Source organism: Tyto alba, unplaced genomic scaffold (assembly GCF_018691265.1).
Source record: "Tyto alba isolate M040663 unplaced genomic scaffold, T.alba_DEE_v4.0 Super-Scaffold_28, whole genome shotgun sequence".
In the NCBI taxonomy this organism is placed as follows: domain Eukaryota; kingdom Metazoa; phylum Chordata; class Aves; order Strigiformes; family Tytonidae; genus Tyto; species Tyto alba.
In genome coordinates, this window is record NW_024881302.1 from 3141235 (window position 1) to 3163379 (window position 22145).

Consider the following 22145-nt stretch of genomic DNA (forward strand, 5'->3'; position numbering starts at 1 on the left):
CTTTTCCCATGGCACACTTGACATTCTGCTGAGAGCCCAGAGCACCCTTAGCGGATAGCGAACAGATGGATTCAATCTCGAGAATGGTGCCACTAAACAACCCAAAATACCAAAAGTAGCTGAGCGGAAAAAAGTTGTCTGGCACAGGGAGATAAATTTTAACCATTTTTGGGAAAAAGAAGGCAAAGATATTAGTGAGGGTGGGGGTGGGGGGAAAGAAGAAAAGCCCAGCATCCTCTTTCTAGTGGGAATTAAGTGAGGCTTTTCTGCTCTTCCAAAATAGATTTGCAAGGAAGGTCTGAAGGGCAGTGCCGTGGGATGTGCTCCTGGGGGGCTCACGGTGGTAGCACATGTTGGGAACAGGCGTTACAAAATCAACACCACCCCCCCCCCCATTTCCCTCCAGCTCGGGGTTTCCCCCTGCGCCTGGTGCAGAGGCCGGTGCTGTCCCCGCGGCCGGCGTCGCGGTTCCAGGGGACAGCAGGGACGCTGGCCGGCATCCCACACCGCCCGTGGCGCTTGGCCATCAGCGCCGTGTCCCTTCCCCTCAGGGTGGCATCGGCGCCGGGGCGGCACGGGGACGGGGTTTGGAGGGCTGGCACGGGGCTGGGCGCCAGGATCGCGGCTCCTCCGGAGAAGCATCCGCTGCCGGCGCCAGCAGCAGGGAGCCACACCGGAGCCAAGACGCAGCTGGGCATGGAGACCTTGAAAGGCTCTTGCCTGGGGATGCAAAGGTTATTACTCACACCTAATTATTTATTAGCACAGACTTCTTGGCCGGGGCAGTTTATCCTCTCGTGCCGTGCTGACAAGGTAGTGTCGGCTCCGGCCCTGCTTGGCTGGGTTGCATTTCCGCTGGCAGAGTGACACGAGGAGGGGGGTAAAGCGGCGTGACGGGGCTCTGGCTCCTGCCAGCGTTGCCTGCCGCGGCCTGGGAGGTGCTGGGTTGGACGGACACATCTCTCCTGGAGACCCTGCTCCTCCCAGCGCCCGTTCCTGGGGTCTACAGATGCCAGGCTGCAGCCCAGCATCGTCACTGAATTGGCAGGAGAAGCATCAGGCGTGAGTCGGGAGCTGGCTGTGGGGAGAAGCCAGTGTGGAAATCGGTGGGCAGTGTTCAAACGGGATGACTGATGGAGAGCAGCATCCTGCTAGGGGAAATGTAGGGAGAAAAGGCTCCACGCAGGCAGACAGGAAAAGGCATTTGCAGAGCAGAATGTTAGTGGGATGAAATGCCTCCAAACGTGACGCTGTCACCTTACCCAGCAGCTGCACCCATTTCCACCATGCCATAAACTTGAGCACTGGGCTCCCAAGGCTCAGTTTCTGGTTTCTATTCTGTTCTATAATTTAGCATTTGCCTTTGTCTCTTCCTCTTTTCATTAGTTCTCCTCTCATCATTTATCAGCTGTTGAAATGATGGCTGGTTGGTGTCTCAGAGGTTCATTTAACCTCTATTGCGCTGCTGAGCTGCAGGTCATTATTTCCTTTTTATTCCTGTTTTATCCTTCAGTTTGAAGGTGCCCTGACATGTGAGACAGGGCAGCCCCCAGGTGCCAGCCCAGTCCTTGCCTCCTTGCCCCGTCTCCCCTGGAGAGCAATGCTGGGAACATGCTGGACGGGGATGCAAGGGTTAGCTGAGGTTCTGCAAGGTTGACTCATTCCTCGAGCCTCTTATTTAGGTTGGAAGATCTTGCACAGAAATCAGTATTTCCCTGGCAGCAAAGGTGCTGGTGGAGCCCTTGCTATGCACACAGGTTCTTGGGGAGCTTCGCAGAGAAGTGCAAGACTGACTGGGAGGGTCTCCTGGCAGCCAGGAGGGGAAGGGAGCAGAGCTGGGAGCTTTCCTTAGAGAAAGACACATTTACCTCCTGCTTTCCCCCCCCTCAAAAAAGTCCACATTTCCCCTGCCTCCTCTGCTTGGTAGTCCTGTGGCCAGCAAGGAGAGTTGTCCATGGAGGACGCCCAGAGAACAGCCACAGCTCTCCTACACAAGGCTTTGTATTGTTTAGGGGAATAATTTGTGCAATTCATGACAGATGTTCAGTATGTTTATAAATATATATTTTAACAATTTCTTAGGAGGCCGACGGTTTGTGGGGACGTTTCTCCAGGAAAGACTGTCTTGCAGCTTTGCCCTTGTTTGTGTGTTGTTGAGTGCTGTGTTACTGAAAACACCTGAAAATCCCACCCTTAAGTCCACCCTTTGGAGATACACTGTTTGTTCCCATTTGCCGCTAAGCCTTTTGCACTCTTTACCTTCCTTTTCAGCCTTAAGGTTTAGGTGAAAATGTAAACATCCCAATTCCTGCAAACACAGCTGTCTCCCCATCAAAGGGCTTCTCTAACCTGTTTTCTCCTTCTCCCCACAGGTATGCGAATACTCGTCACCCTGCTGTTAGATACTCTGCCTATGTTAGGCAACGTCCTCCTCTTGTGTTTCTTTGTCTTCTTCATCTTTGGGATTGTCGGTGTGCAGCTCTGGGCAGGGCTGCTGAGAAACAGGTGTTTCCTAGACAGGAATTTTGCAATGTAAGTATAGCCAAAAAAAATTCTCCACCTTTTCTTCCTTTCTCCCTCTCCCCTGCCAGAGAAACCCCGGTGCTGAGCAGGGCTAGTGTCCAGCCAGGGCCGGATCCAGCAGCGCTGCAGATGAGAGCACGACGTGGCTGTGCTGCACAGCTGCAACGGCAGCTCTTAACTGGGCTGTCATCTTGATTCTTCACAAGGTTGTTGGCTTCAGGACACTGAGTCTGGCTAGATACTTTTTGTATAAAAAAAAAAAAAAAAAAAAAAAAACAAACAAAACACTTTTCAGCAAGTTACTGAGGGTTTGGAGTGGCTTCTTCATGTTTTCCCTCTGCACCTGAAGGACAAGGATGTTAATGGTTTGGATTGTCTCTGTCCAAGGAAGCTGAGATACCCAGCTCTGGGAATTTAAGGATTTAGAACAAACAAAAGCATTACAGCTCTCCTAAAATCACCAGTTCCCAAAACCGTACAGGTGTGGGAGGTCACCTAGCACACCACACCACTTGGCAGGAGGTTGATTAGGTGGTACAGACAGCACCGTGGAGATGCTGTGAAACACACAAATAAATCTTCATAAGTGTATTAAGAAGATTGATGTGAAGGGTATTAAAGACATTTGTGCACAGCTTTCAGTCTGGGACAGGCATCAGGGATGGGCAGCACATTTGAGCACTTGCTCTTTTTGATAGAAACTTCAGTTTTGGTTTTTCGAAGCTAGGCAGTGGCATGGACCAGGTGCTGAGGGTGCTAATAGGCCTTAATTGCCCTGATGAGCCTCACCTGGGACCCCCACCCACACCCTGCCCATGGCCCAGGAGCTCTATTTAAACTCAGCCTGTGGTTTAAGCCTGGTTTGAGCTGTGCAGTTGGTGTGCCTGTTTCTGGCTCTGTCTTTGTTCCTGGTTTCTTTGGCTCCTGCCTGAGTTTCCTGGCTGGGTCCTGGATCTGGTTTATCATTTGCCACATCTGGGGGTTCAAGTGGAGTGTGCTGCTGGCCCTGGGCTCTGCCTGCTGTGTTCAGCCTCTGTCCATGCAGTGCTGCTGGCACTGGGATGGCTCTTGGCTCCTGGTTCATCCCCTGCCATGGGGCAGCCCAGCTCTTGCTGCTCCCCACCAATCTCTCAGCGTAATAGCGAGCTTGGGCAGTTCTGCACTTGCCCCTTCAAAGATGCAATCTAAAGGCACACCTTAAAGCCCATCAGCACAATAAGATCAAAATTAACTGCAGCCTGCAAGCCTCCACAGAAAAGGGAGGTCTGCCTGGAAAAATCCTTCTGAAGGGCTCCTGTCAGAGACTGCTGAAGATGTCAGTGGCTCAAAGGTGAGGAAATGCCTGAGACTAACTAATCAGGGCAACTCTAGCTCTGTAAGAGGAGATAGAGCCTGTAATTATATCTGTTTGTAATCATCTGCTGTCTACAGCTTGTGTCTGGAAGACAAGCAGAGATTATCCCTCAGCTCTATCCCACCTCCTGTTCCTGCCTTTCCTGTGGCTTTCAGCTCTCTGAGTCTCTCTCTGTACTGCAGACCATCTCTGATGGCACTTACTCATCCCATCAGAGATGCTGAAAGGCAGAAAATCGATGAGCCTGCCATCTGTGTATGCTTCTGCTCCTGCATCTTGATGCTCCAACCTTGCGAGCTCTCTCCTGCACCCGTGGCAGGTATTTGCTGGTCACCAAGGCCCCCCATCACTCGGAGTAACCCCTGAGCTGTTATTAAAAAGCCCAAAGAGTGGTGTTAAAGCTGTGCTCGAGTGGCCAAGCTGCATGGGCAGGCGCTGTGTGCGGGCAGTGCTTTGAGCACAAGGAGGGCAGAGCTGTAATTAACTTCAGTGAGTCCCTCTCATCTCTTTGACCAGGTTTCTAAAATGCTGTGTGATTTCCTGCGAAGTGGAGCTTTTAAAATTAACCACAGGGGAAACATTTGCTAAGTACAGATATTAAGCAGGCTGTTATGTAATGGCCATTAGCAGCATCAAAGGCGTTGCAGGATTTTCTTATCAGGGTCTTAGTCCCGGTCGCAGAAGGCCAAATCAGGCTCCCTGGGCTAAGCCTCGGGAGCTGTGTTTGAAGAAGCAGGAGGTTTAGAAGAGATCTTCTCCTTCTCACTTCACTGCAGCTCTGCTTTGGTTCCTGGGTCCCCTCCAGCAGCAGGCAGTGATGACTTTTGGGTGGCTGAGGGCTATTCATTGCCTGTGTGCAAGTCCTGTTGCTTGGTATCAGGGATACTGTGAACAAAGTTTCAGCGTTCCAGAGAAATGAGGCAGCTCTATTTTAGGACAGGGCTACTCTAGCTCTGCTGGCGCCAGTATCAGTGTGACAAATGCGGGTTGCTCTGGTGCCATCACTCAGACTGAATCTACTGCCTTGATCTGTGCTTTGCTGGGTTAACTTTAGTCCTGAGAAACCTGGCCACAATGAACCGGTCCTTCCATTTTTAGCTAGAAGCTATCCCAGGTTGACTGGAGCTTGGTGTGGAACTTTTGAGGGATCCAGATAGAATTATTCCCATCTTTTCTGTCGTTTCCAATTCATTCTCCTGAATCCATAGCTCCAGGCATCAGGATATGGTTCACCCCAACAGCATGTTGTATAGGGGAAAAAGGCATGGAGTGGCAGTAACAAGGAAAGCACTTCCTGCTAGTGTACAGATGGCCCAAAATATACAGCATTAGGCCCAAACTAGCAGGTCCTGTTGACCAGCAGCAAAATGCCATCTGCCTGCAAGATGGTGTGGAGATATAGGCAAAGTCAAGCTCAGGGCTGGATTGGAGCGATTCCATCACTGTGTCTTCATGCTCCATCCCTGCACCGAGCTGTTGTGCTCGGCATCAGCGCTGGAGAGCCCCGACCATCCGTCCCCTTCCAGGGAGAGCTGCCAAAGGGAACAAAACCTTCACCCAGGGGATTCAGGATTAAAGTTAAGATCTGGTTTTGGTTAGAAGTAAGCAGAATAGAGCTCTGCGAGAAAGGGAGAATGGGATTCTGGTCATTTAGTTTTGTCTGCCAAGTCCCACTAAAACCTGGTGCTGTTGTCCTCAGCCTAAAATAATGTTTACCAGCCCTTCAGCAGGCTGTGAGGGGCTGGAGGATGGGCAGGCATGCTGTGTACCCAGGTTGGGGCTGAGCAGATGATAGTTTCGGCTCAGATTTTCCTTACAGCTCCGTAAAGGGGAAGACCTGAGTTACTGGTGAGACCTTGAGGGTGGTGTCAACCCCCCCCCCCCCCCCCCCCAGATGAAAACAGAACTGCTTTAAAGTGAGGGTGAGCCTCTGAACACAATACAGGGTGCCAGGCAAGGAAGGGTCATAGCCCCAAAGCTTTTCTGGAGTAAAGGAAGCTTAAGCAATCTCAGAGACCAGTGCTTCAAATATAATTTCTTATCTGCTGCATGGTTTGCACACTCATTGCCAGCAACTTTCTGGGCCATTCAACTTTACAGCAGGCATCAGATGGAAAAAAGTAACTTTGATTTTGCCATCATTCTTCTTCCTCTGGAAACCTTTTCTTTTAGGTCCCCCTTGAAAGTTGGCTGCTTCAAGTAAAGAAGCTATTTTTATATATAGTACATTCTGATAGAGATTTGGGGACTTCTTTGAGGTGCACTGCAAATATCTGCTTTCTCTCTCGCTTTGAAAATTGTACTGTTGCAATGCAATATGCTGGAAGGGGGTTGCTTTATTCAGGACTGTCTTTTAGTAGTGACTTTGAAGGAATTACAGGCAGCTACTGGGCTGTTGCAGTAGCTAGTTGACAAGCAATAAACTGGAGTGGGTCACTGCTGTTCAGGACATGCGAGAAGATGTCACTCCCTGGCCAGCCCTGGAGACCAGAGTGGGTGCCTCAGAAACCTCTTTAAGCCCTGGGGAGCTCGCTGGCCAGTCTGTGTGTTCCCTGGCATTGCACAGCAGTGCCAGGCTGGGCTTCACTGCTTTGTGAGCAAGTACAGGAGATCCCCAAGAATGGGAGCTGGAGGCGGAATTTCATAAAGCCCTCTTTGGTTGGTCTGGTCTCAGAGAAGAAGGCTTGGCATGCATGCGTGGGAAGGGCAAGTGAGGCCATCAGTTTATCTGTAAGATCTACAGGATGTGTTTCCTCCCCACGCAGCCCCTCTGGCTCCCTCCTGCCATCATGAGCTGCTATCTCTGTAGATAAAGCAAATGGGTCACACTCAGCTTGTCTGGGTTGTTGCTGCTGGGACTGCTCCCTGCTTGGGTGTTGTTATGCAGAGGAGTGTTTTCCCCTTCACCCAGCCTTTCAAGGAACTCAGTGGGTTGGAAGCAGGAGAGGGGAGAGAGCTGTGAAGTGCTTTGTATTTATCTAATGCTGCAGGACAGTTATAATGTGAGCACTTCAGTCTTAATTAACTCCGTACCTGCTTGGCATTATACCACCTTTGGCTCCTTGGCTTTTGTAGAGCTGCAAGAAGGCACATACAGCCAAGGCAGACAGCTCTGAGTTTGTCTGAAAGGTACTTCTGAGTTCTGCTTAATTGCAGCTCCTGGCATCACTCTGTGCTGCAACATTGGGTTGTCAGCAGAATTTCCTCCAGAGAGCAGCCTCCTCCTGGAGGGAACGGAACCTGCCTGATGCTGAGTTTCCTTCACCTTTTCCCTTTCCTCCTCTGCGCCTCAGAAAGCTGAAGCAGGATTGTGCTCAGCACACACACCGTGCTGTAGCATTTGTGGATGATGTCCTGCATGGGTTGGGTGGGCTGGAAGGACTGAGCCTGGGGGAAGACGGAGCAGAGAATAATTGTTCAGCCTCCTTTGACATGGGGGAGAATGGACTTTCCTGCCCCCACTGCTGTCCTTTCTGCACATGAACATGCCCAGGGACAAAGGGAAATACATTGCAAAGCTGCTGCAGGCCCAGAGAAAGATGTGCACTGGGCAGCTGGCCGAGAAAGGGGTGTTAATCCTTTCTAATGTGATAACAAGAGCCATTCTGGGGCATAGTTTCTCATGTCTTTTCCCCAGAGCACAAGGGTCTCGTGATTAGTGGATTCATTACCATTAATAAGTTATTTGGACTATGCCTGTTGGCAACTAACAAGTCACATTGACCTTTCCTGCATGTAGAGGTAGATGGTCTTGGCAGACCCAATACATTTATTTTGTGGATATTGGGGATTCCCTCATTCTGCAATGCTGTTGTGTCTCATTCTTGCTCTCTTTCCTGCTTTCCCCTTTTTTTTTTTTTTTTTTTTTTTCCAGCAGGGTCATCAAAGCAGAGGAACTAGAATAGGGTCTTAAATTGGCCGTCCTTGCTGTCAGTTGGTGTGTCTGTTCCCCATGACACAGCATCATGCAGACGTGGGGCCCTCCCAGCCGCATGGATGCTCGTGATGTCTCTGCCCAAGGCAGACATGGAAGAGGGAAGGACTTGAAAAGGGCTGGCAGAAATGGCCCCCACGCAACTGATTTTGGCTGTCATAGGGAGGATATCTACTTTGTAAATTATTCTGGGGGCAATTTCAAAAATGAGCAAGGCAGAGAAAAGGGAGGATAAAATCAGTTAGACAGCAGCAGAACCAAATCAAGCTTCATCCGCCCTTCACAGTCAAGCTGTGCTTTGTTTTCCTGGTTTTATTTTCCTCCCACAGCCACCAAAGTGTGTCGTTCTTGTGGTTCTCCAGGGGGGTTGTGCCCAGATCTTCTCTCCGGCAGCTTATTAGATCACAGTCCAGGGCGCTGTGTCTGCAGGCAGTATTTCTCCTTCAGCCCAAAGCTTCCTAAACGGTGACTCATGGGGAAACATGCAGCCTCTAAAATCGGTGTATGTGGCTCATCAAGGTCCCTTCCAGTTCCAGTGTGTAGTGAATAGAGAAGCATGGCACAGAAGGGTGATTGGTCCTGTAGGTCCCCAGCCTGGTTGCGTTCCTTCCCTCCAATGAAACTGGTGGCGTGGGCTCCAGCAGAATTGGCTGGCCTGCTGCTCTCCGGCTAGCTGTGTCCCCATCCAGCTTGCGGGGGAGATCAGATTTCGTTCTGGGGGCTGAAATAAAGATGCTTAATCTGGGACAATGAACATGCATCAGAGTCCTGCAGCTGGGAGGGCAGACAGCCGCCGAGCCGTGCGTGGTGCTGAATGTTGTGTATATTGTGCCGTGGTGGGAGAGGGAGCTTGGGTGCGAGGTCGGAGCGGAGCATCACGCTGATGCATCAGCCCTTCTGTCTGAGCGCTTCTTCCACGGTCAGTGTTCTTGGCACGGGCATGTCTGTGTCTGCATCTAAACACGGAACTGCTCCCAGGAAAGGAGCTTGTGCATCCATAGCTGCTAATTACACAATCATCCCTCCAGATGGTCCATCTCCCTCTGCAAGTCCAGCTTTGCTCTGGATAGAATCCTAATTACAGTGGCCCAGGAGCTGCGGTGTGCTGAGCCTTCCTGTGCTGCCTGCTGCCAAAAGGTGTTTGTGATCAGGAAACTCGTGTTGTGGTGGGGTGTTGCTTCCAAGGCAGTGAAGGAAGTAAGTTTTTGCTGAGTTTCACAGCTCCACCCAGCTCTGGAGCAGGATTTCCTGGAAGATCCGTTGTAGTTTGGAAGAGTATGTCACTGGAGTGGCACATCCAGATCAAAGAGCCTTGATCAGCAGTTTTTTAAGAGAAAGAACAAGGGATGTTCCCAAGGTCGCACAGGGTTGTTGCAGGGCTGGGTGTTCAATGTATAGTTTCAGGGTTGCAGGTTACTGTCTGAGACTTGCCTCTGTGGCTGTCTCTGCTGCAAGCACCAGGTTTGGGCACTGAGCTGCCCAAAGTTTTGAGTTTGCATGACTTGTCACACTGGGGATTTGAGAACTTCAGAGATCTGTTGAGTCTGAGCTGGGGGTCCAGGTCCTTTGTTGAGAAGGTACCAAGCGAGACCTGTCCTGCCCATCACCTTAGGGATTTCTAGAGTAGCTCTTTGACTGTAATCCTTAAAGTCTCGGATTCAGGGGTGGTGATATCAGCCCTGGGGAAGCTGGTCATACCCCAGAGTCCTGTGGTCATGCGATTTTTCTGTATCAGGCAGTGCACAGAGTAGTCCAGGCTTTGTCTGGGCTCTGGGGGTGTTAGACCCCTGTCACCAACACAGGGTGCAGAAAGTCCCAATTGCAACATCCTATTTGAAAGAATTCAGAGCTACTGAGCTCCCACTACTGAGTTTCTTGGGAGGAGGCTAGTGGAACACGCACCCATGGCCTCTCAAACGTGGAGATTTCAGGGGAAGATCTTCCTGAGGCTCAGATGGCTCTGCCCCAGGGCTGTGTCATGTCATAGAGGTGGAGAGACCTTCCAGAAGCTCCCTGGCCGAGCAGACTCAGGCAGGCCCCGTGGCTGTAAGCAGAGATTTCCCAGGTGTAGTGAGGTCCCCACCTCATTTGAGGGTGCAGGAGCCCTTTGCATCTGAACTGAGCCCACTAAGGTCAAAACGGAGCTGATGGGGGTCTGCCTGCCGCTTGTGAGTTAGAAGTCACTTCTCAGGCATCTATTCTCCTCTTCCCTCAATTTCTTCTCTTAAGTTCCCCAGACGTCTTCGCTGAAGTCTGTAGCACTCCCAGAAACATCTCTGCAGCTCGGTGTGTTTTAATCCTTTGCGAGCCTCCGCAATACCCCCCTCTGTGTGACAAACCGTGCCAGTTGTAGTATCTGATCTTCTAGCAAACACCGTGCTAGCATAGCACTCAGTCTTTTCTTCAGCTTGCTTTATATGGAAATTTCCTCCAAGCGAGACCAATTCGTGGGAGGGGAAGGAGAAGGCTTTTAAGCAGTCTTGGAGGAAAAACATTTTTCAAGTGTTTCTTGTCTCTTGAATCTAAGGCATAGAAACTGCAAAGAAGATATTACTGTTTTGTCTAGAGGTATGGGAACACTGTGCAATGGGAGGGGAAGAGCTGGTGAATGTGGTTAATTACTGGTGAACAATGCCCGGTTCCTCTGATGTGCTACTCTTGCCTCTTGCTGAAGCTGCATGAACCCTCAACACCCATCTCAAGTAATTCATTGATGGAGGAGAACCAAATTCCTCAGGAAAGTTGTTCAGGGTTAATTTCTCCTCAGCTCTGCCCTGCAGCAATTGCTCTCTCCTTAAAGTGCAGTTGCTGAGTGACTCGACTCAAGGGTTTGGGGGAGCAATTTCAAGCACTTGTATGGAATAACACTAGTTTGGCATTCATTAGAGCCAAATTTATTCAATAGCTAGGTACGTTCAGAAACAGATAAAAATACAGCTGTCTTGTCTTGAAGAATTACCTGCTTATCATCTTCCCACATCTTGCTTGGTTGTATAATTTGTGTTTTGTCTTTTCCCTTATCTCCTGACTGATTATATAGCATCTTAGATCCCTGCAGCTCTGAACACAGCAGATAAAGTCAGCTCTAGGACTTTGCATCTTCTCATTTTGAGCAGTGCTTCAGCAGTATGAGTGCCAGTGGGTCCCACTAATGCCAGTCAAACAGCATGGAAAGTCCCAGGCTCTGCTTGCTCTCTGATCTGCCCCAGAGCATGGCTTGGGAAAGGCATGTCCCTGTCATGCTGCAATTAGAGCACTTGCTTATCTTAGCTGTAACAGAGCCATAAACTTTATCCAGGCCAATTAAATCAGATATGCAGTAAGTATACAATTCCCATTAATGCGGGGTCTTTCTTTTCTTACGTAAGTACAGAAGGAATTTGAGATGGTCTGTGGCTTGGTCTCTCTTTGTTAAAATTCAGCTCGCTCATCACAGAGACGTGCTATGGGGCAAATTTATTGGAAAGCTTCTTTACCATCAGCTTTTCTCAAGCATGTTCATCACAAGAGCTATCTTAAAATTCCTAGACAGAAATAAAAAGGCCCCTAGATTTTTGGGAAGCACCTGGCCTGCTGGGATTTTTATATCTGTACATACTCGTTTCAACTTACAGCTGCCCTCTCTGCTTGGGAAAACTCAGGCTGATCTTTAAATGGAAGATCACCGATGCCTTACAGGGTGCAAAAAGCTTTGTAGGCAAAGGTAGGGGCTGATAACAACTGTGGCTTGCCATCCCCAGTCTGATGGGGTGAAGCACAAAGGAGAATAACATGCCCAAACCAGAGACAGAAACCAGTGCCTTCTGCTGCTGCTGAAACAAGGGATGCATCATCTGTTCTCATCCTTCTCTTTCTTCCCCCTCCAGGACATACAACCTTACCTTCCTGCATCCGTACTACCGGACCGACGAAGCGGAGGAGAACCCGTTCATCTGCTCATCGCATCGTGAAAACGGCATGCAGAAATGCTCCAACATCCCAAACAGGAAGGAGTACAAGGTGGAGTGCACCTTGAGCATGGACTCCTACACCCCGAGTTTATACAACCCTGACTTCAGCAGCAGGAATGCCTGCATAAACTGGAACCAGTATTACAACGTATGCATGGCAGGGGACGTAAACCCACACAACGGAGCTATCAATTTTGATAATATTGGATATGCCTGGATAGCTATTTTTCAGGTAGGAGTCTCCTAAAGATTTTTCTGTTTCTTTTTGGTTTGTCATCTTTCGCTTGGAAAGATTTTGATAGATGCATCAGAGGAGAAAAGAATTTGCTTGCACCTGTGTGAAACTGCAAATAAAGACACACTGAGTAAATGAATCAGACAATAACCCACACAAGTGTTGCAGGAGAGCATTTGGAGAGAATAACCATTGTTTAGGTGCATTTTAGAAGAGGAGAAAAATATTACTTGAGGCAGACTAAAGTATAGCAAGTTCTAGCACTGCAAATGAGACCTGGATAAATCCCAGGGATTTTTGAGAGTTAAGGTCTGTCCTTATTGCTGTAGAATCAGGAAACTCAGGGTGTTGTCAAAGTCCTTAATCAAGACTTAATATCATTCTAAAATGTAGGAACTAGTATGATGGCATGGTATGGGTTTGATTCTAAAATTACAGGGTTATGCTTGTTAACATGGTATCCTAGAGGGAGGAAGAAATCCGTTCTGGCTAGAATGCCTGTGAAGAGGGTACTACTCATGTGGAATTTGATTCTCTCTTGATCCACACCTATACAGCTCTTCACTAGAGACCAAAGTGCTTCTAGATCAGACTGGGGGAGCCTTTACAGGTGACAAACACTCCAGCAGCTGAAGCATTTTCAAAGCTTTTGTAGCTCTGGAACATTGGATAGCTCATCTACACATTCCAGAGGCTATGGTCTCTTAGGGCTAGCCCATTTTAAATGATCCATGTACTGTTTTCTGGGTTTAATTTGCACTTTCTGGTTTTAATACTAATTTCTTTATGCTTTTGGCTAGATGCCCTGTTTTATTTAGCTTTCCTGAACTGTAGGTGACATCTATTCCTAAAAGAGAAAAAAAAAATTCTTTTAGTTTTGTTAATGATGAATAATTACTCACTTAGAGCTCTAAATTTCAGTTATGAATTTTCTTCTAGTTTCATGTTATAATATGAACTTAATAACTTTCAGGTTTTATCGGGGAGTTGTAAAGGGGCAATTGCTTGCCCTGGGCGTCTTGTCTGCTCTCATGCTGTCACAGTAGCACACCTTGAATCTCACTGCTGCTGGTGTCAGAGGCTTAAAACTAAATTGAGAAGGGTTCAAACAGATCCCAAGTCTCTACAAGGCTATATTTTTTAAAATGCTTTGGTTCTTTTCTGGAATTAATATGTCAAGAGAGGAGCTGCCATAGTAATTTTGAATATTCCTGACTGGTAGCGAGTGTTGCATGAAGGAAAGAGGGAAATCAAAGCCAGAATAGTAGATAGGTCTCTGGCTGCACTTGCATTCTCCTTTTTCTGCTCTTGCATAGTTCTTTGACAGAGCTTGATGGATGTGCCCAGGAGGTCTCGTCTGGCTCCCACCACGGGGCAGCAATGTTCTTGCCAGGGAAAGGGCAGAGGGCAATGAGTTGCAGAGTGCCTGTGCTAGTGCATTGAAAATGAGCAGGTGCTTCTCGAGGGGTCCTGCTTCCTTTTTACTTCCAGAGCCTTTTTGCAGGCTGCAAGTTGTCAGTTCATGTTGGTATTTTATTTCCTCAGCCTGAAAATGTACACTTTTAAGCCAGGAAGAACACACTAGCCACAGCAGAGGTTTCGACTGATTCCTTTTGGCAGAGCAGCGTGTCTGGCAAAGTTGGATATTGTATCTATAGATCATTTTGGCACCTGCCAGGAGGTTTATGATTGGTTTTAGTGCTGCTTAGGCCATCCAAATGTTAAAGAGTATTTCCAGCCCAAAACTCTTCTTACATCTTTATTCCTTTTAGAAGTAAGGACTCACTTTTAGAATATAAAAACAATATAACTCCAGATAAAGAAGCAGCTGTTTGGAGTAAGGTACTTGCTTAACTTTGATATGGGAAGAATAAATCATTACTGCAAGAGGTTGGGTGCTAAATCAAAACAATTGCTGTAAGCAGGGGACATTTAACAAATAAAGCTATTGAGTTGTGTTCTCATTACACTTAATAGTTGAAGCTGGGTAGCACCAGGTCAGCAGTTAGATGAGGCCTCAAAGTAAGTAGTGCAGAAAGTAGAACTGATGGTTTTAGTAGCTCAGGAGCTTTCCTGTGAATTGGTATTAAGTTACTGGGCAGAGCACGCTCTGTTGTGTTCTGGATGAGACTGGTCCAATTGTCCTTATCCCTTCTGGGGAATAATTAATGTGTGGTGCTTTGCAAGAGTTGTAATGGTGGACTGAACCTCAAGGTCTGGCAAGCCTCTAGTCTGCATAATGGTAATTTTAGGACAAATCCGGATAAAGCATCTCTCATGATTTATCCCAAATCAGTTGGAAATCTAGCATGGTTGAAGAGCTGTCAGAAGGGAGGTTGGTGAAATGAGCCCCGCAGGTGAGATTAAGGAAGCTTCCAAGTGCAGTGACTGCAAGTCATGCCCGAGAGTTTCCAAGGGCACAGTCTGATGCTGTGCAGGCTGTGAACAAACAAAACCAAAAGCAGACTTTCACAGAGAAATCTGAAGGATCTCCAAAACATCCTTGCGAATGGTGTGCCAGGGCAGAAGGCTAGCAGTATGGCCAAGCTCTTTCAGCTGCCAGAATTTAAGCAGCCAAGCTGAAAGATGTTTAACTTCATGGTAGTGATCCTGAACTTGCAAGTAACCTGGCACATGTCAGCGGGGCCACATTGACCTTCCAAGTAGAAGAGTAAGTCAGAGGCATCAGACAGGAGAACCAACGTAGTGCAAATAAAAAAAATTTGCAGTGATAAAGATGGTGGCTGCATCTATGGGTGTTCGAAAGGATAATAGTTCCTTATGCAATCCTGCAAATGATTCATGTTTTGATTCCCCTCATTTGTTGTGTAATAGGCTAATTCATGTATATATTTGTTACAAAGGCACGTTCAATGGCAAATTATGTGAACTAATTAGCTTATTACAGAATAAATGAAAGGAGATGGAACCTAAATTAACTGTGAGGTTTGGCATGGTATTAAGATCCCTTTATTGCACATGAGTTTCAGCCGCAACAATAAGCAGTAATTACAGGTATTGTTGTCACACTGCAAATGATGAATTACCTACCTAACCAAAGTCCAATTGAATTTGAAATACTGACAGTCTCAGTGGAGCAACCAGAACGCTGCCACCTTCCTAACCATCAGTCTTGGCACGGCCAGGCCTGAACACAGGAACCCTGTTAAAACAAAAGGGGGTTAGATGGCTGGTAAGATACAGTTTGGGAAGAAGAGATGATTTAGGTTACTTGGCAAACCACAGAACCGTTGCTTGGATGATTCTATATCTGACTTGCAGAAAAGTAAGACTTATAATAGCACACTACATCAGGAGGCTACACTTTTGGTAAAACTAGTGAGGCAAAGTTGAAGAAGCAATAAACATCAGCTATGCAGAACCAAGACAAGATCAAGGGAACGATCTGTTTCTCTGTGCCTCCTTCCAGGATACAGTTGGAAGGACTGAACTTAGAGTCAGGAAAAAAATTACATGGACATTTCAGGAAATGTCCATCCAATACAAGAGAGAAGATTTGTCTGGCAATTTAGAGGGGCTATGACACCACTGGTTCTGGCTGAGTTACATTTTCTGTGGCCTCTTTACATATACTTCAGAAGTAGTTGCATTTTCTAAGGGGCTTCCTTAATGAAAGACCATCTTGAAATTAGTCTTTGGATGCAGCTCTCAGATTCATGAGTCTGTTTCTGGCTTATGTTGTTCTGAGTGTTTATTGCTTCTGAGGCTTTGCTTAAGAAGACATCTCGGTTAACAAGTTCATCAAGTCATACAAGTAACACATCTCTGGCCCATCATCAGAAGGCGCTAGTGAGGGAATTCTCAGAGGAGACTGTTTTGCATTCAGCAGCCCCCTCGCTGCTGTCAGGAAAAAAAAAAAAAAAAAAAAAACAAAAAACAAAAAAAACCTGGATGCGTTCACAAGAGCTGAAGACAGCCCAGCAGGCACACGACATGATAAGAATGCCCAAGAAAGGAAAAGCTGAATCACCTTCTGAAGAAAGATGTCTGCAAGTGGAGCAGTGTTAAAGGAACTGTCAGCAGCAGCAAGGGTTTAAGGTGTTATCTTGATAGTGTGCTTAGATGGAGATCTTCTCTTTGCATCTGGTCTCACCAAAGCTGGGAGTATGCTACAGCCACAAAGGTGTGGGTGACCAGCTCAGGAGAGAGAACAAGTTTGGGGTGGGAAAGTAGAGGAATGGATGCCACCCCCTTCTTCCCTCATTCGTCCTTCTGGAGATGCTCCTAACATGATGGCAGGCTGCCTGGGCAGGTGGAACAGCTTGGCAGTGACAGCCGTGTGCTCCAGGCCACCTGCCGAAATAGCCCTTTTCTTTCCATGTGAAGTTACCTCTTCTGTGCTCTAGCTTGTCAAAAAAGCCCCTGGGAGCTTGTGTAAACTATCTCAATCCAACTGAGGATTTATTCATTCTGACCCTGCGCTATATGCTGATGAGGAGCTTGGTTTGTCTCCGTGTTGCTGACTCTCCTTCTGTCAGGATATCCACGCCTGCTAGCTGTGCCCAGCCAAGAAGGTACAGAGATTGTGGGGAGATTTCAGGCTTGTAAAGAGGAAGGTTCATTTGTCTCGTTTCACTATTGTTTGGTATGGTGTCCTGATTGGTTCCACAGCCATTGCCCACTTCACATTGTTTCAGCCTCTGTTCATCATGATTGAAATCCTTCCCTGAGGATTTTTCCCTCGTCTGGAAATCTTTCAGATAAATCTGTAATGAGAACCATACCTTCTGTCTGAATTAAAGGAAAAATTATATGCACTTCAGTGTGCTTCTGCTATGGCCAAATGCAGGAATGAGCTTGGAGTCCCTCCTCATCTATACTGTCGCTCAGTCAAGAAAAGATCTCATTTGAGGAGATAAGACCTGAAGCTCTAACACTGCTTTCCCTTAGAGTAAGCAAGCTTCCACACTGGAACCTACTGGCAGGACAGAATTGGCAGGGTCGTTCCTGTTGGATCCTGCTTGTACACCTTCCTCTTAGCTGGGCTGTCGCTCACATGGATATTAATAGGCACCTTTTGGGGGCCTGATTCTCTTGCTTTACTGCTGGGTCCTCGGGATACCTCAACCAAGCTCCTTGCAAAATGACAGCTCAGGAAAGGTTACCTCAGTGTCTCAAGGGTATTGTACACAAGATGCTACTAATACACTTGCTTGCCTGTCTGCTGCAACCTCTGTTCTTCCAGTAGACTTAAATATTTTGGGGAACAGCCAAAAGGCACACTGAAGCAGAAGGAAGTGAAAGAGCCTGAGGCTTCCAACCGCAATTGTATTTATGCGAGCAACATGTAGTTTTGTGGGCCATGTTTTTCAGAAGCAGCTGTCGCGCTGGGTGCCTGTGTTTTCAGAGCTCATTGAGTAGATAATTTTTTGGCAAAAAGGACTTTTTTTGTCAATCAGTTCATTCTTTAAACTGGAGATGTGTGTCAATAATGCTTATCTCTGCTGAATTTGGCAAGAAGATAGTTCTGAGCTTTTAATTTCCACTGCTTCAAGATGATGCTTTGTCACTAGACTTGAATCTGTTCTGGATTATGAAAAATATTTCACTCTAAATGATGGGGTTTGAGTTTTGTTGGTGTTGCTTTTTTTTAATTTGGTCAGCCAAATAAACATAATTTTCTGCATTTGAAGAGCTTTCATGCTGAATACCCAATCTAAAAATATCCAGCACCTTTGAAGCATCTCAGAGTGTGCTTCCAAGAGGATTAGTTGCTTTTGAAAAATCTCCTTCATTTTGAAGGTTAGAAGGAATTGTCCCATATAGGACGAGTCAGAGATGTCATCCTGATTCCAGGTCTGGGCCTGTTAACCCATGGGAGGGTATTGGAGGGACCCAGCATGGCACAGAAACCTACTGCAATCTCTGTAGTTTTGGAAGCATTTCATCCTACCTCAATCATAGGTGCCTGAATTCAGAGTAGAAAAAGGGATGCCTGCAGCAAGACAAGGCCTAACCTGGAGTCCAGTTAGGTGATGAAAAGCTACTGGTTTTGAGGTACATCAACAGTTCTTACAGGGAAATCTTAATTTGCTTTGATTGCCCCAAACCTGCTCAATGATCCATTGCTCCTACTGCACCTTGCACTGTGAGTTGTACATAGCCTAGGGGAGACTTGTATGCGAAGCCAAATGTTCAGCTGCTTTACCCTGATGTCTCCACACGATTGTCTCCAGACTGCATTGAGCTGCCAGATCCATCCAGGAGAACAAGACGCTCCCCCCCACACACTGATTGGTGTGAATGGGTAAAGCTTGGACACTTGGACACCTGAAATGTGCTTTGTGTCACAGTCCTGCACAGTTAGTTGTGCTTGAAGCTGTGCACCCTTTGATCCTAATAGTCTCTAACATAATTTGAAACCAAGTGTAACAATACCAATAACAAAAATCCTAGCTTTTTGCATTTGGGCCAGTACCCCAATCTGCTGCTATGTTCCAGACAGTGGTGTCTGGGGAAGCACTGTCATTCATATAATTGCTATATGGTACACTCATCTGTAAGCAAGGATCTCAGTCTGGCTTTGGCTCCCTTCTCACTGTAGACTCTTCATCTTTCAGCTTTGCTCTGCTATAAAACTCTGATTTATGGTGCTCTATATGATAATGGACTCATTACTGCTGAAGCTAAACAGTTAAATACGTTCCCTGTGCATAAGATACTTTACACAAACAATGAAGACAGAGGATAATTATCACAGTAAATCAAACCTCATGAATATGGACTGAGATGTGATTTGTTACAAGCAGCAGTCATTTGAAATCAGAGATGTTTTTGCTGTCGGATGAGGATCTTGCATTATTTAGTGTGAAATGGAAAGACACCAACCAACCTTTCTTTTGTAGCAAAAGTTACTGAGTTTTTATGCCATTTTTAAGCCCATAGATTCACTTTCATGAGTCTTTGGTCCACCAGTAACAATACTGGTGATGTGTCCAACTTTATTGCACACTGGCTGCACTCTGCTTTTCAAGACTCACTGTGAACTGGTAATGCTGACCAGAGATCACATTTATGTGGAACGAATTTGAGAGGTCACAAATCCAAGACATGCAAGGTTACACAGTTTCCTTTTGCAGGGCCAATTTTCAGAGCAGCTGCATGCTTTGCAATTTATAAAGAAATGGGTAAAGTCGCTTTGGAAGGTGACCAGGCCCTCAAAGTGAAAGGAAAAGCATCTGTTCAAAGGACATTGCTCAATATAATAAAGCCTATTTTTCTGACCACAGAGGTTAGTTAGCAATGTGTGTTATGAGGAAATAATTAAAATGCCGAGATGACCTCAAAAATAGTGATTTGATTAGCTGCCAAGCACTCTGCATATGGAAAAGGAATACTCCATTATTTACTGGTCAGTGCTTGCTGGCCAAATCGATATGCTCAAAAGGACAGAATACGTAGATAAGAGGCTTTCAGAAATGAATATTGAAGGCCTTATAAGACTTACTGAGACCATCATAGTAACTAATAGCACTCTCAATTTATATCCTTGGATCTTGTCTTAATGAGGTTTATAAAAATAAAAAAACCTTGCAGCAAGGTGTTCTGGGTTGAGTGAGTGGTGGAGTTTTTTGGTGGCAGGGGAGGGGGCTATCGGGGCGGCCCCCTGTGAGAAGCTTCTCGAAGCTCCCCCAGCTCCAAGCCAGCTCCACTTCTGTTTGGGAAATTGAGCCCATCAGCTGCGCCTCTGCGATAATGTATTTAAGAAGGGACGTGGTGATGGGCAGTGGGACTTGTGAGGAGGAGTCGCTGCAGCTGCATGAACACCAAGGTCAGTGGAGGAACAGAGGAAGAAAGGAGGGGGGAGGTGTGCCGGAGCAGAGACCCCCCTGTATCCTGTGATGAGACGGCAGGGCGGCCCCGCCCTGCCACCCATGAAGATCTATGGTGGAGCAGACATTGATTTATGGCCTGTGGCTTCTGCTTGCATGATCAAGGTTCTGTGCCTGAAGAAGGACGGGGTCTCATGGGAAAAGGCAGCCCTGCTGCTGTAATTCAGTGCTGGGAGGATTGCAGCATGCGGGGGAGTCCCACGCCGGAGCAGCTCGGGAAGGGCTGCAGCCGTGGGAGGGAATCCAGTCGGAGGAAGTTAGTGACCCATGACGGAGCAGTGTGGGGAACGCTGCGGCCCATGGGAGGAATTCATGTCGGAGAAAGTTTGTGGAGGACTGTCTCCTGTGAGAGGGGGACCACGATGGAGCAGGAGGAACAAGTTCCGGACACTCCCCTCACCGAAGATGAAGGAAGTGGCAGCTCTGACTGCACCCCCCATTCCCTGCCCCTGCGCCACTGGGGGAGGAGGTAGAGATATCGGGAGCAGAGCTGAGCCTGGGAAGAAGGGAGGGGTGGGGGGAAGGTGTTCTCAAGATGTGGCAATGCTTCTCACTATCCTACTCTGTCATGTGTTGTTAGTGTCTGTAATAAATATATGTTCTTTTTTTTTCTTCCCCTAACGAGTCTGCCTTTTGCTCGTGACCATAAAGGGGAATTTTTTCCCCATCCCAGTCCTATCTCGAACCCCAAGCCTGGCTCTCTGTCCCTTCTCATTGCCGGAGGGGAAGGGAGAGAGAGGTGCTGCATTGTGGTTGGCTGCCAACCAGGCCCAAACCACGACACAAGGCCAGAAAAATGATGAGATAAAAAGTAAATAAAACCAAATAGTCATGTCAGTCCTCAGAGTTGCTGTTTGGTCCAGTATAATAGATTTTGATGCAGATAATGCCCATCTTGTCCTCAAAGGACCCAACTTAGGCCAAAGAAAAAGAGGCTGAGTGCAAATTTTAGATGTAAATTGAGATGAACACTTCAGATGGTTTGGAAACACTTGGGTATCTCTATATGATCTCCCGCTTTGGCCAGTCTATGAGTCAAACAAGCACCTGCGATTCTGAAATCAGTGACCAATGAAATTTCTGTTTACCAGAGCGATGCTTTATAGAGGTTTTGATCAAAGTGTGAGATGCTGATTTTGGTTCCCATGCTTAGGAAGGCTGTCTCTACAAAAGAAGTTTGTTCAAGTAATCACAGAAGTGAAATCTTGCCATGAGAAAGATCAGGCCTCAGGGCTAGGCTGGAGTTTTGTATGCTGTGCATTCAGTTTTTATAATCTTTTCAGCTTCATTTCACACAGTAATTTTCCAAACTCTCCTCAATTGATTAGTGGCACCTCAAGGTTGATTTCTATCTGCAGCAGTCCATCTGGCACTAGCCATTAGTGCTTTCTAATATACAGAAAGTAATTCAGTGTTTGACTTCACTAATTAAAGTAGTTTAGGTTGGAGTTTAGGTGTTGGTTTTTTCCCCTGGATGTTTCTTTTTTCTTAACTGACACTAAAGCAAAAAATAATCTGCTCTTGAATGTACTATAGCCAAGAACTTGGAAAAATTTTGGCAGAACTCAAGGACAAGGATTTTTATGATGAAAACTTGACATAATAAAAGAAATTGTTCTGCAGGGACCTTTGAAGTGACCCCAGAAAAAACAATGTAAACCTCCTGTTTCCTTGGGAACAATGAGGAGGTCTGACTTAATTGCCAGCATCTTTAATCTACATCTCCCTTGTGATTTTCACTCTGGAGTTTTAGAGTGATTCTGATTAGCTTGGCTAGAAGACCTGATTCTGTCCCGAATTATGCTACTATAAATCAGATGAGCATCTTTGTTAAGACTGATAAAATTATTGTGGCATGAGCAAACCAGGAGGATTGGAATCACAGAACAGAAGACAAAAAAAAAAAAGTATCTGATTGTCCACTCTCACCCTGCTCATGTTAGTATGGTGATCAGGGAGTGCCCGATGGGGGACTGCGTGAATGGTATCCAAGCTAAAGATCAATAAAATAAAAAAATCTGTCTTTACGTTCACCTGAGTGAGCTTTTCGTTAAATTTTTGAAGTGATGAGAGAGGGGATCAGACACAAGACTCAGGGCTTTAGTTCTCAGCTTCATAGTTATTAATGGGAGACAAATGATTTATCGCATCCCTGCCCATGCTGTGTAAGAGGCAAAGGACCGAATGAGCAGGCAAGGAGAATCAGGCTGAGCAGCACACAGGATCTCCAATGGGTTAGAGGGCAGTTCTGCTCTGTGCCCCAGCTCTTAGTCCTTCAAAGGCAAAAATCATTTCC

At 46.8% G+C, this 22145-nt stretch overlaps 1 protein-coding gene across 4 annotated transcripts in view; it reads left to right on the top strand.

Moving 5' to 3' along the window:
- The window catches only part of CACNA1H (calcium voltage-gated channel subunit alpha1 H), a 257889-nt gene that overhangs the window by 139886 nt on the left and 95858 nt on the right, over positions 1-22145 (top strand). For all 4 annotated transcript variants that reach the window (XM_042798778.1, XM_042798776.1, XM_042798779.1 and 1 more), the window contains exons 6-7: positions 2373-2532; positions 11678-11993. In XM_042798778.1, the coding sequence (XP_042654712.1) occupies positions 2373-2532; positions 11678-11993 (476 nt within the window). The remainder of the gene's footprint in view (positions 1-2372; positions 2533-11677; positions 11994-22145) is intronic.